The sequence below is a fragment of the Monodon monoceros genome, unplaced genomic scaffold, assembly GCF_005190385.1.
Source record: "Monodon monoceros isolate NGI ecotype Baffin Bay Population unplaced genomic scaffold, NGI_Narwhal_1 Super_Scaffold_16, whole genome shotgun sequence".
Classification (NCBI taxonomy): domain Eukaryota; kingdom Metazoa; phylum Chordata; class Mammalia; order Artiodactyla; family Monodontidae; genus Monodon; species Monodon monoceros.
In genome coordinates, this window is record NW_021703772.1 from 88,131,817 (window position 1) to 88,146,799 (window position 14,983).

Sequence of the window (14,983 nt, forward strand, 5' to 3'; positions counted from 1 at the left end):
GACAAGAATTTAAGAAGCATGAAAAATAATGGTGGAAATTGTGTCTAAGAGAAAGGAATTCTGACCAGCTTTTGAAGGACCTTGTATGACTTTGGCTTCACTGTTAGTGGTACCACTAAGACCTTGCGGAGAAGCTCAGCAGAGTTGGAAGTGCAGTGACTGGAGTAAGAAGGGAATGGGAATACAGCAGGTGCAGTCTACATTTTGAAGAAGTTTAACAGTTAAGAAAAGTAGGAAAGAAGGGATACTACGTCAAGAAATGTTCAATCAGAAAAAGTGACTTTGTTCTTGAGTGTAGGTTTAAAAAAATTGAATGAGATTTCAGGGAGGAGTTAGACCTATTGGAAAGATAGACATGGGAAATACAACCAAGCAGCAAATCTTGATGGGACAAAACCCCCAAAGTGGGATGTGACAGAGTGTAGGGTGAGGAGGTTAACTTCGGTGGGGGAGGATTGATACTGGTCCTGCTAAGATATGATGATGTTGTGACAAGTTCAGATGTTTGACTATATCTGCCATTACAGAAGAAAAATCTCCACTCCTTCACCCAATGCACTATCTCGATTATCTTTAGTCAGAAAGGACATTTGATGAGATTTATGTCTTCCACTATCACTTTAACTGAACAGAGTTATGTTTAAAAATAATTTGAACATTCAAGAACATACAGATGAATCATGCTATCCTTGCATTATCCTGGAAGGCTTATTTGTAAAATGAGGTTCATTAAAAAATGGAAGCTATTTCAGTTAATTGGGTAAGGCTTATAGAAAATTTAAAAACATGGATACGATTCTCCTGTGTTTATATATTTTAAATCCTCCTCATGATAGAGTTCCTCTTTCTTGTAATTAATTACTATATTTTAAATTCTGCTACCTTGCTTAGGTCACCTAAAATTAGATTTGAGGGACTGGAAATGTTTTCTAAATGTGCATTACTGACAACTGAAGTGATATTCTCACCGGGACTAACATACTTGTTAAAATTTTAAGAGTCTTTGTACTATTTTAAAATTCCTCTTGTGCTAATCTGTTATCACAGTGCCTCCCTCAGGTCCCCCCAAGTCCTCATGATTTAGCAACTAAAGGGATAATTCTGGGTATATCAGAGAGCCTCCAACCCTGTTCCTTGCTATGTCCAAATAATGATTGCTGGTTGTGAAATGCTCTGAATGCCTGAAAGTCTTCAAGAGGTGAATCATTTAATGCAACATTGACATATTCTGAGGAATTCATGCAGCCTCCATTATCCTGTGCCTCTTCTTGTCACATGTAAATAGGTAGAAGTAGTGATCAGGGTGAGTTTTCTCTCTGTTATCAGGGTGGACTAAAGGAGCCTCATGGGTTATATACACCGTTACTTCAGAAATGTTCATTGGGAATCAAGGGTGGATTATTGCCCAAAGAAATAGTACACTGTTTACCCATATTGCCTGGTTTCAGTTGAGAATTTGAATTGAGGCAAGCATTGCCATTTCTCAGATTGCCCCATCTCTATCTCCATTTTCAAGAAAGACAACAACATTTTGGTTTTAGCAGTTTTCAAACTGAAGTATATCGGCATTGGTCAAAGAGGTTAAAGGTATTGATTCCCTCAATTTTGAGGTTAATTCCCAAGGCCTGGGGCAACTGCTACACTTATTCTACAGATAATTTCTGCTCTTTACTTCAGTGTAACTTTCAAATTTTCATTGTCTTAATATGTTTTGGTATGAAAATTTGGGAAGAACTGGTTAAGGTACAATCCATTAAGCCATCACCCAGCTGTCTTACCAGTTACCCAGCAGTGAGGGAAACCAAGACAAGAGTGTATCAAGGGGAGTAGGGGGAAACAATAGTAGCTAGTCTATGAAGAAACCAATTGACTCATTCTTCTAAACAAATTTCTCTTTTGTCCCTACATGTTACCAGTAGAAAGAATCTACTGGTTCTGTATATTGCCTCTGAGAAACCCAAACATTTTTTCCTGTTTTCTCAAAATTTATAAGTAGCTGAGCCATTTTCCTTAACACCAGATGTACATTTTCACTCCTTCTGTCATGTTCATCAGTTACCTGACAGTCCTAAATATGAAAACTCATACTTGTATTTGAGCCAACACAAGTATCACTTTTTTAAAAAAAATCTTGCTTTTTTAGAACTACTGATGCATTTTTGGTTTCTAACTAAAAATTTTTATAATCTCCTGGGTTTATTAATTTTTTTGACAAAACGAATACGCTTGTATAGCAGTAATTGTATAAATATACATGAAAAAATACAAGGAATCCTATTAGTGGTAACACTTCAGCTAGTAAAGCTACATCATAAAAATTTGTTGACATCCCCAAACAAATGGTTGAACAAATACTTAATTTTGCACATCCCAGAAGATGTTAGATTGGCCTTTTCATTATTGTTATAATTTTGCCTCAACTAAGTAGAGTAAAACATATATTTTTTGAGGTTGTTTTTTTCTTTAGGGGCTTGCAACAGAAAAGAACATTATAAGATGTAACTCACCTTCTCAAAACATTCTTAACTATGATAACAGCAATCACTTACTTAGCGCTTGCCAAGAAAAATGCTAGGAGTTTTTGATATAATTCTTATAACAACCTGGTAAAGCACAGAGAAAGTAGAAAACTTACCCAAGTTACTCAGTTTGTGATTGATGGGACCAGAAACTGGACTCAGGAATCTGGTTCCAGATTTTCCACTACAAGAATCTCGACTGTGCTGCATTTATTTACATGACTAACACATGTTGAATTCCTACTCTGAGCCTATGTCTCTCAGTGCTTTGCCATGAATAACTTTTGACCCTCACAACAACCCAACTAGTAGACTCAATTGATATTTCCATTTACAGCTGAGAAAACTAATGCTAAATTGATTAAATTAATGTCCCATAGGTATTGACAAAACTGTGATTATAAATCCTAAGTGTGTCTTGACTGAAAAATCTGGGCAATTGCAATAATCAGTGTCAGATTAATACATGACTGTAGCCTTATTATGTGACTGTACTTTGGATTTGGGAGAGGTGGGCAAGATTACAGATCATTATGAGAGAAATTGGAGAGTACCTATAAAACAAGTATAAATAGGAATTTTAGATGTTTGATAAAGACTTGGAATTGGTGAACTTCAAGAAAAGTCTTGGTGTTCCAAGTTAAATGTATCTTTAAAAACACAAGGGGGTAATTATGAAAAGTGCAATTACCACCACTAGGTAAACTAAATGAGTCCTCCCTGTTCATCATCACCTCTCCACTCTTTAGCCAATTCTGTTGCATAAGAGTTGCTCAGTAAAGACTTTTTTTAAACAAGCGAATCCACATATAAATAAGTATAAAACTAGCTGTTCTTCATATTCCTAAAGAACAGATTAAAAACATAAAATACTTTTAAGGCGGACACAACTTCATTTAAATTCCACTAAAACCTTTTGGTTCATGTTACCTGATACAATTCTAAAAAGAGTCACGGTGGCACTGAACCAAGATGGTGGAGTAGAAGGATGTGCTCTAACTCCCTCTTACGAGAACACCAGAATCACAACTAACTGCCGAACAATCATTGACAGGAAGAAACTGGAACTCATCAAAAAAGATACCCCACATCCAAACACAAAGGAGAAGCCACAATGAGATGGTGGGAGGGGCACAATCACAATAAAATCAAATCACATAACTGCTGGGTGGGTGACTCACAAACTGGAGAACACTTATACCATGGAAGTCCACCCACTGGAGTGAAGGTTCTGAGCCCCATGTCAGGCTTCCGAACCTGGGGGTCTGGCAACGGGGGGAGGAATTCCTAGAGAATCAGACTTTGAAGGCTAGTGGGATTTGATAGCAGGACTTCGACAGGACTGGGGGAAACAGAGACTCCACTCTTGGAGGGCATACAAAAAGTAGTGTGTCTGTCGGGACCCAGGGAAAGGAGCAGTGACCCCATAGGAAACTGAACCAGACCTACCTGCTAGTGTTGGAGGGTCTCCTGCAGAGGCAGGGGATGCCTGTGTCTCACCATGAGGACAAGGACACTGGCAGCAGAAGTTCTGGGAAGTACTCCATGGCATGAGCCCTCCCAGACTCTGCAGTTAGCCCCACCAAAGAGCCTGCATAGGCTCCAGTGTTGGGTTGCCTCAGGCCAAACACCCAACAGGGAGGGAGCCCAGCCCCACCCATCAGCAGTCAAGCTGATAAAAGTTTTACTGACCTCGGCCTACCAGAGCAACACACAGCTCTACCCCCCGCCAGTCCCTCCCATCAGGAAACTTGCACAAGCCTCTTAGATAGCTTTATCCACCAGAGGGCAGACAGCAGAAGCCAGAAGAACTACAGTCCTGCAGCCTGTGGAAAAAAACCAACATTCACAGAAAGATAGACAAGATGAAAAAGCAGAGGGCTATGTACCAGATGAAGGAACAAGATAAAACCCCAGAAAAACAACTAAATGAAGTAGAGATAGGCAACCTTCCAGAAGAAGAATTCAGAATAATGATAGTGAACATGATCCAGGATTCGGAAAAAGAATGGAGGCAAAGATCAAGAAGATGCAAGAAATGTTTAACAAAGACCTAGAAGAATTAAAGAACAGAGACGAACAATACAGTAACTGAAAAGAAAGCTACACTAGAAGGAATCAATACCAGAATAACTGAGGCAGACGAACGGATGAGTGACCTGGAAGACAGAATGGTGGAATTCACTGCTGCAGGACAGAATAAAGAAAAAAGAATGAAAAGAAATGAAGACAGCCTAAGAGACCTCTGGGACAACATTAAATGCAACAACATTCGCATTATAGGGGTCCCAGAAGGAGAAGAGAGAGAGAAAGGACCAGAGAAAATATTTGAAGAGATTAGTGGAAAACATCCCTAACATGGGAAAGGAAATAGCACCCAAGTCCAGGAAGCGCAGAGAATCCCATACAGGATAAACCCAAGGAGAAACATGCCAAGACACATAGTAATCAATTTGGCAAAAATTAAACAGAAAGAAAAATTATTGAAAGCAGCAGGGGAAAAATGACAAGTAACACACAAGGGAACTCCCATAAGGTTAACAGCTGATTTCTCAGCAGAAACTCTACAAGCCAGAAGGGAGTGGCTTGATATACTTAAAATGACAAAAGGGAAGAACCTACAACCAAGATTACTCTACCCAGCAAGGATCTCATTCAGATTCGATGGAGAAATCAAAAGCTTTACAGACAAGCAAAAGCTAAGAGAATTCAGCACCACCAAACCAGCTCTACAACGAATGCTAAAGAAACTTCTCTAAGTGGGAAACACGAGAAGAAAAGGACCTACCAAAACAAAGCCAAAACAATTAAGAAAATGGTAATAGGAACATACATATCAATAATTACCTTAAATGTAAATGGATTAAATGCTCCAACCAAAAGACACAGGTTTGCTGAATGGATACAAAAACAAGACCAATATATATGCTGTCTACAAGAGACCCACTTCAGAACTAGGAACACATTCAGACTGAAAGTGAGGGGATGGGAAAAGATATTCCGTGCAAATAGAAATCAAAAGAGAGCCGGAGTAGCACTACTCATATCAGATAAAATAGACTTTAAGATGAAGAATGTTACAAGAGACAAGGAAGGACACTACATAATGATCAAGGGATCAATCCAAGAAGAAGATATAACAATTATAAATATATATGCACCCAACATAGGAGCACCTCAATACATAAGGCAACTGCTAACAGCTATAAAAGAGGAAATCAACAGTAACACAATAATAGTGGGGGACTTTAACACCTCACTTACACCAATGGACAGATCATCCAAAGTGAAAATAAATAAGGAAACAGAAGCTTTAAATGACACAATAGACCTGATAGATTTAATTGATATTTATAGGACATTCCATCCCCAAACAGCAGATTACACTTTCTTCTCAAGTGTGCATGGAACATTCTCAAGGACAGATCACATCTTGGGTCACAAATCAAGCTTCAGTAAATTTAAGAAAATTGGTCATATGAAGCATCTTTTCTGACCACAACGCTATGAGATTAGAAATGGCTTACAGGGAAAAAATGTAAAAAATACAAACACATGGAGGCTAAATAATACATTACTAAATAACCAAGAGATCACTGAAGAAGTCAAAGAGGAAATCAAAAAATACCTAGAGACAAATGACAATGAAAACACAATGATCCAAAACCTGTGGGATGCAGCAACAGGAGTTCTAAGAGGGAAGTTTATAGCTATACAAGCCTTCCTCAAGAAACGAGAAAAGTCTCAAATAAACAATCTAAGTTACACCTAAAGGAACCAGAGAAAGAAGAACAAACAAAACCCAAAGTTAGCAGAAGGAAAGAAATCATAAAGATCAGAGCAGAAATAAATGAAATAGAAACAAAGAAAAGAATAGCGAAGATCAATAAAACGAAAAGCTTGTTCTTTGAGAAGATAAAATTGATAAACCATTAGCCAGACTGATGAAGAAAAAGAGGGAAAGGGCTCAAATCAATAATATTAGAAATGAAAAAGGAGAAGTTACAACAGACATGGCAGAAATACAAAGCATCCTAAGAGACTACTACAAGCAACTCTATGCCAATAAAATGGACAACGTGGAAGAAATGGACAAATTCTTAGAAACATATAACCTTCCAAGACTGAAACAGGAAGAAGTAGAAAATATGAACAGACCAATCGCAAGTAATGAAATTGAAACTCTGATTAAAAATCTTCCATCAAACAAAAGTCCAGGACCAGATGGCTTCACAGGTGAATTCTATCAAACCTTTAGAGAAAAGCTAACACCCATCCTTCTCAAACTCTTCCAAAAAATTGTAGAGGAAGGAACACTCCCAAACTCATTCTATGAGGCCACCATCACCCTGATACCAAAACCAGACAAAGATAGTACAAAAAAAGAAAATTACAGACCAATATCTCTGATGAATATGGATGCAAAAATCCTCAACAAAATACTAGCAAACAGAATCCAACAACACATTAAAAGGATCAGACACTATGACCAAGTGGGATTTATCCCAGTGATGCAAGGATTCTTCAGTATATGCAAATCAATCAGTGTGATACACCATATTAACAAATTGAAGAATGAAAACCATATGATCATCTCAATAGATGCAAAATTCAACACCCATTTATGATAAAAACTCTCCAGAAAGTGGGCATAGAGGGAACCTACCTCGACATAATAAAGGCTATATATGACAGACCCACAGCAAACATCATTCTCAATGGTGAAAAAACGAAAGCATTTCCTCTAACATCAGGAACAAGACAAGGATGTCCACTTACAGCACTATTTTTCAACATAGTTTTGGAAGTCCTAGCCACGACAGTCAGAGAAGAAAAATAAATAAAAGTGATACAAATTGGAAAACAAGAAGTAAAACTGTCATTGTTTGCAGATGACATGATTACTATACATAGAGAATTGTAAAGATGCCACCAGAAAATTAGTAGAGCTAATCAATGAATTTGGTAAAGTTGCAGGGTACAAAATTAATGCACAGAAATCTTTTGCATTCCTATATACTAATGATGAAAATTCTGAAAGAGAAATTAAGGAAACACTCCCATTTTCCATTGCAACAAAAAGGATAAAATACCTAGGAATAAACCTACCTAGGGAGACAAAAGACCTGTATGCAGAAAATTGTAAGACACTGATGAAAGAAATTAAAGATGATACCAACAGATGGAGAGATATACCATGTTCTTGGATTGGAAGAATCAGTATTATGAAAAGGCTATACTGCCCAAAGTAATTACAGATTCAACGCAATCCCTATCAAATTACCAATGGCAATTTTTACAGAACTAGAAGAAAATATCTTAAAAATTGTATGGAGACACAAAAGACCCCGGACACCCAAAGCAGTCTTGAGGGACATTGGCGGAGCTGGAGGAATCAGACTCCCTTTCTTCAGACTATACTACAGAGCTACAGTAATCAAGACGATACAGTACAGGCACAAAAACAGAAATATAGATCAGTGGAGCAGGATAGAAAGCCCAGAGATAAACCCACGCACCTATGGTTAACTAATCTATGACAAAGGAGGCAAGGATATGCAATGGAGAAAAGACAGTCTCTTCAGTAAGTGGTGCTGGGAAAACTGTACAGCTACATGTAAAAGAATGAAATTAGAACCCTCCCTAACACCATATAGAAAAATAAACTCAAAATGGGTTAGAGACGTGAATGTAAGCCTGGACCTATAAAACTCTTAGAGGAAAACATAGGAAGAACACTCTTTGACATAAATCACGGCAAGATCTTTTTTGATACACCTCCTAGAGTAATGGAAACAAAAACAAAAATGAACAAATGGGACCTAATGAAACTTCAAAGATTTTGCACAACAAAAGAAACCATAAACAAGACAAAAAGACAACCGTGAGAATGGGAGAAAATATTTGCAAACGTATCAATGGACAAAGGATTAATTTCCAAAATATATAAACAGCTCATGCAGCTCAATATTAAAAAAACAAACAACCCAATCCCAAAATGGGCAGAAGGCCTAAATAGACATTTCTCCAAAGAAGACATACAGATGGCCAAGAAGCACACAAAAAGCTGCTCAACATCACTAATTATTAGAGAAATGCAAATCAAAACTACAATGAGGTATCACCTCACAGCAGTTAGAATGGGCATCATCAGAAAATCTACAAACAATAAATGCTGGAGAGGGTGTGGAGAAAAGGGAACCCTCTTGCACTGTTGGTGGGAATGTAAATTGTTACAGCCACTATGGAGAACAGTATGGAGTTTCCTTAAAAAACTAAAAATAGAATTACCATATGACCCAGCAATCCCAGTACTGGGCATATACCCAGAGAAAACCATAATTCAAAAAGACACACGCACCCCAATGTTCATTGCAGCTCTATTTCCAATAGCCAGGTCATGGAAGCAACATAAATGCCCATCGCCAGATGAATGGATACAGAAGATGTGGTACATATATACAATGGAATATTACTCAGCCATAAAAAGGAACAAAATTGGTCACTTGTTGAGACATGGATGGATCTAGAGACTGTCATACAGAGTGAAGTAAGTCAGGAAGAGAAAAACAAGTATCGTATATTAACGCATATATGTGGAACCTAGAAAAATGTTACAAATGAACCGGTTTGAAGGGCAGAAATTGAGACACAGATGCAGAGAACAAACGTATGGACACCAAAGGGGGAAAGCGGCGGGGGGTGGGGGGAGTGGTGTGATGAATTGGGCTATTGGGATTGACATGTATACCCTGATGTGTATAAAATGGATGACTAGTAAGGACCTGCTGTATAAAAAAATAATATAAAATTCAAAAATTCAAAAAACATGTTTTCAGTGTATAGGTTTTCAAAGTAGCTATGCATCAGAGCAAAAGCACAGTATCCATTCATCTAATAGTATTTTGCATTATAAGAATACAAGGGAAAAGATCTTCCCGAACCCTAGTTGATCATCTCTAGAGGAGTGTCTGTACAGATTATCTGGCCTCCTTATTCAGGAAGCACAAAGAACCTTTCTGTGTGTATTTGCGTATTATGGATGGATTTGTTTGTTTAAAATGGTCAGGCTGTACAGTGAGTTCTAGTGCTAACCCCCAGTTCCTGTTCACTGTAGAACTGCTGATAACTCATTTGGGGTCTCTGTGCACTCAGACGTAGCATAGGATAATTCCAGCTGTATTTTGGTCACATTATTTAGCTTTGATATCTCAAGTTTCCAAATCTGTAAAATGGGAACAGAGATAGTACCAGTTCAAAAGGCTGTTAGGAAGATTAAATGAGTTAATACATGTAAAGCACTTAGTGCCTAACACTTGATGTGTACTCATCAATTAAAAAATAAAATAAAAAATAAATAAATAAAAAGAGCCATGCCAAGAAGTTGCCATTATTCATATTTCACAGTTGCAGGACTTGAAACTTACAGGGTTTAAGCACCTTGTCCACTTATCTAAGGATAAGAAATAGAACAGTGACTCAAACCAACCCTTAGATTTTCAATCCATGCCTCTTTAAGGGTTGAAAGAATACTTGTGTTTTAAATGCATTATTTGAAAAACATACATATTATTTTATTTCCTATGCAGCCTTTAAAAATTAGGTATTTTTTATTACGTAGGCCAATTTTGATGTCTCTGAGAATCAGAGCTGCCCTCCGGTAGTATTGCCTATCATTTTATTTTGTGAATTCACGCTAGTGATTTCTCATGCTTAACAGTTTTAGTGTTAAAAAAAAAAAAAAAAAAAAAACTAAATCACTGTGTTCCTTTTTGCATTTTTCCAGGTCCTGAGGAGGTAGAAATCAAGTGCCCCTTGAATCACATTGCTTGCCTTGGTGCCAACAAATGTATTCATTTATCCCAGCTCTGCAACGGCGTCCTGGACTGCTCAGATGGGTATGATGAAGGAGTTCATTGCCGTGGTGAGTCCATTTGTGGAAAAATACAACTGAAATATTGAATTTTTCATAGTTTTCATGAAAGTTCAAAGAGAGCCTATAACCTGTCTTTTCTTTCAACCACAACCTTATCAGTTATTGAGAAAGCATGAGTTTTATTGCCAGAGACACTCAATATGCATTTCATAGCTGTGACTATTGTGCTTTATTGAAAAATGCTGTTAAAAAAAAACAACAAAAACCACACATTTAGACTTTGAAGTTGGGCTCTTAAACAATTATATATTTCATAGAAAGGAGTACTTTTGAGCAAAGGACAAAAGAGAAGTCTTAGTCGCAGTATTGATACCATATATATAAAACTTGTTTCTCTGAACTGTTGCTTAAACAAAGGGTATTTGAAGTAAAACCTCTGCAATCAAATATTTTACTAGAATGTATCATGGGAGATTTTCCCTTAATATTATTTCCCTGAAGTTATACTGTTAACTTTCTTGTAATTTTCATTCTTGTTAAAAACCTACGTTCTATAGTGGTCAAAAGTTTACTTATATACTAATGATAGGAGTAACTAAATCTCAAATTTATGAAAAGTTAATTGGAACTGGTATATTCCAATAGAACTGGTTGGGAAGGGGAGGATAAAATGTTAGACAAAGAAACAGGAAAAAGTTGAGGATTAAGGTAAGTACTGTGATCTGGAAACAGAATCAAGGTTTCAGTCAAGTGAATCAGTCTTCAACTTGGAGGCGGGAAAGAAACCACTGAATCAGAAGGTTCTAACTCGGATTCTCGCATGTTGAATGTAACACAAAGGATGTTTATGGAAACTGTCAAAGAGTAACACGTTCTTCGTGTCGAGGTCAATGAGACAATAAAGAATGGAAGGAACTGTAGAAAGCTGGAGATGCATGTCTGGTGTCTGGACAGATTGACACTAAATTGCTACCATTTTGGAAAGGTCCTAGGTCACCAAAAGTTCCAGGTTCTCAGGAGGAGCTCCACATCTTTGTGTTTAAAGTGTCCAAAGTTAGCTACTGCTTTTTAAACATTGTATGGTCAGCAATGTACAGGCCTAACGCAACTTGTCTGGAGATCTGACAGGGCTTACTGGCTGCCAGTTTCCCACATTTGGGCTGAAATAAACTGGATTCAACACCAGAGATGGAGACATATATTAGAAAAAGAGTAAATCTTTGTTTAGAAAGGTAATTCAAAGTGGTAAGGATGTTGAGACAGCATAGATCAGCTGGATCACTAGGCCTTTTCCCTCTTTCTAAAGGGATGTCCAATTACTCTGGCCCTGTAGACATATTCAGATTGAGAAGTTAAAGGTCTTCCTTCTTTGGCCAAGTTTCCTTTCTTAGCCTTGAACTCTGACAGGGTCACATAAGGAGCCAGTTGATTCTTAGTTTTACTTATGAACACGTGTAATAATAATAAGAAATTTTATTTTTATTTAGAGGCTTTGTGACATGTACTCCTTTTTATAATTGTATAGCTTTACAAGTGATATTAATAGAAAGTAAATTAGTGAATTACAAAGTAATAAAAGTTAAAGAGTTTAATTTTCTTTACAGAAATTATATTTTCTAGAGCCTAATTCTATTTGCTTTAGTTATAATTCAGGGTTCTTATTACACTTAAAACAAAATTTCAGATAGACATGTGTGACTAAGCTTCTGAAAGAGTGAAATCATCACATTGCCAAATACTTCTCAGAGGTGATTATACAGATTTGAATATCTTAAACATATTTCAGTGCTGTGGATCATATGAAAATATATCTGAGTTCTCTAATAAAATTTAGAGCTGGGATTTAATAGATAAAGGGATATGTTAATAGTAAAACAGGGGATCAAGTAACTATTCAATATCTGAACAAAAATAAAATGATATTAAATTCTGTTGATTTTTGAAAAGATAGCATATACTTCAGACTGAGGTTTAGAATTTGTAGCTGCTTACGCTTCCATCTTTTTTCCTGTTCTGCTTTAAGCTTCCAACTGTTCCAAGTTTCATATCTTTATCACAGTGACAATCTTTTTTATTTCTTAATTTGCCAGTGGGAGGTTGATTGTACCACTTTGGCCTTTTTAATATTTCTAAATTTCACCAAATAAAGTGTTTTAAAAGACTTAATGTATTATGACCTGTGGTGGACTTAGAAATAAGAAGTATATTTGGATCTCTACCTGTTATTTACCTCAGTAGAGGGGTTTTCACCTAATTCTGTGGCCTTGCACAACTACATAGAATGGTAGGATCAAGATGACTGAATGACACAGTGATTCCAGAGTCAGTGGTTTAATAAAGTATTTCTGCATTGAGAAAGAAAAATCAGAAATGTGTTTCCCTGCTTGGCCTGATAGGGTGCCCCAGACACATAGACAAAATAGAAATCTTGGAAGCAACACCAGATTTATCACATGTATATGGTTTGTGTTTAGAAAAGATGATTGATTATATGCAAAAGTATATCATGGGAACTGAGTGTACTTTCCCACCTTCAACCTTCCTCCTGATTCTGGGTCACATTCAATGAAAAGGTGTTTTCTGAAGAGTTCATTAGGCAACAGCCCCATCAAGTCTCTAAGGACTTTTTCATTTACTATAAACATACAATAAAGAAAGAAACCAGGTTAATTCAAACATCACATTGATTTTTAGAAATGCTTTTTTCTGTAGAAAAATTCTTTTTAAATCACTTCTCTTTCCATTTCTTCCTTTTTGTTGGATTCCAAGCACACACTCTAAATAATTATGAAGCCTAAGACACAATTCAAAGATGGATATGTTTTCTTTATACTCATAAAAGTTCCAAAATACGTTTGGTGATATATTTGTAGCCTTTCTGAAAATTAATAAGGAGAAAAATATAACATTTTGGAGGTGATATTTTGGTCTTGGGAATGCTTTTGTATCAACTGAATTGTTTTCTGAATGGTTTCCTAGAAAAAATCAATTTCTCCTTGGTAAGGGTAATGAAAAGATATCTATTATTAATGATCTTCTATAACACTGATATTTTAATCTCCATAATTTAGCTTCATTTAAAGAACACAGTGGATTTTTGCATATGGGTGTACTTATATATAGGACTGTGCTTGTAAAAATTTTACAATATGAACCTTCAAAATCACCACATTATATTTCAGATAATTTCATGTCTTCCTGCATAATATTTCATATTGGTGGTAATATCACTATATGTAAATTGCATGAGCAATGAAAACATATTCTATACAGTATGATGCCTCTCAAAACATATTCTATACAGTATGATGCCTCTCAATACAGGATAGTTCCACAAAAATCCTTCTTCCAGAATGCTGGAGGAAGTGAACAAATTCAACTAATGGAGAATACTTGGACTGAGGTGTATCAAAACACCATTTTAGTATTTGACATTCTTAAGATAATTCATTTTGTTGACATTTAAAGTAGCTATAAAGAAGAGAAGCCCTCTTTTTATTCACAACCCTAGTTAAATTACATTTGCAGTGCAAAACGGTCGCATATTTAAATGCTCAAGGGACTGACAGTCTCTGTGGTGTGCTCTCTGCTATTACTCTTTTAAAAGAATATGGGAACTCTTCCGGTCACTGCAAAAAGGGATTCTCTCTTCTGTGGCCCGAAAAAAGTGATTATGTAATCTATGTTTTCCAGTAAGCATTCCAATCTCCCTTTAAATTCAAGGGGATAAGTGTGTGAAGAGCTTACTAAAACTGATTAGGGAATGACACTCTCTGACATCTGAAAAGCTCCCCACACAGACACACAAGTATGCATACACAGACACACATACTCTTCTTTTCTGATTTCTCTTTTCTAAACCTCTTCCTACATGATTATGAGTGTATAATAATTTGGTGTATTTGATCAGGAACCTAAAGAAGAATAAGATTCTTGTACGTATCATCTAACTCCTTGAAATAATGCATATTAAGAAATTTTAAAATTCCATTTGATTATTTTACTTGCCAATTAGAATATAATTTTCCTGATATGCAATTACATTTTTCTCTACCTACAATCTAATGTATTTATTTTAGATTCTAGTAATTCTAATATGTTTATTTTAATGTATTTGTTTTAGACACTGACTTGTGTTTAAAATTTTATATATTTTTCTTTTATATTACTATTCATAAAAGTAAATTCTTATGAGATGATGCCAAAAAATCCTGGAGGTAATTTACAAATTAGAGGCTTTCTCAAAATGGACCAAGGTAAATGGCAAACCTTATTAATAACTACAGTGATTCACCATAGGAAAATTAGTAATCCTTAAAACTTCTGTGTGGATCTCATATATTTCAAATATTCCAAAAAGGAATTAATCTACCCCAATTAATTAGATTTAATTAATTGATTTGACAAAATTAAATTTAATAAAAGAGTTAGGAATTAATTCTTAACTCAAATTCAGGACTCTCCTTTCTGGAAAAATGAAAAAAACAAATTTTATCTTGTGGTGATGCTTCGTTAGTCATTACAACACTGATTTCAGAGTAGCATCAGAATAGCTTTTAGCTACCAAAAAGGAAGGAAGGAAAGAAAG

At 36.1% G+C, this 14,983-nt stretch overlaps 1 protein-coding gene across 1 annotated transcript in view; it reads left to right on the forward strand.

The window, feature by feature from the left end:
* LRP1B (LDL receptor related protein 1B) overlaps positions 1 to 14,983 on the forward strand; it is a 1,820,879-nt gene that overhangs the window by 673,329 nt on the left and 1,132,567 nt on the right. The window contains exon 3 of the mRNA XM_029226108.1: positions 10,306 to 10,443. Within this exon, the coding sequence (XP_029081941.1) occupies positions 10,306 to 10,443 (138 nt within the window). The remainder of the gene's footprint in view (positions 1 to 10,305; positions 10,444 to 14,983) is intronic.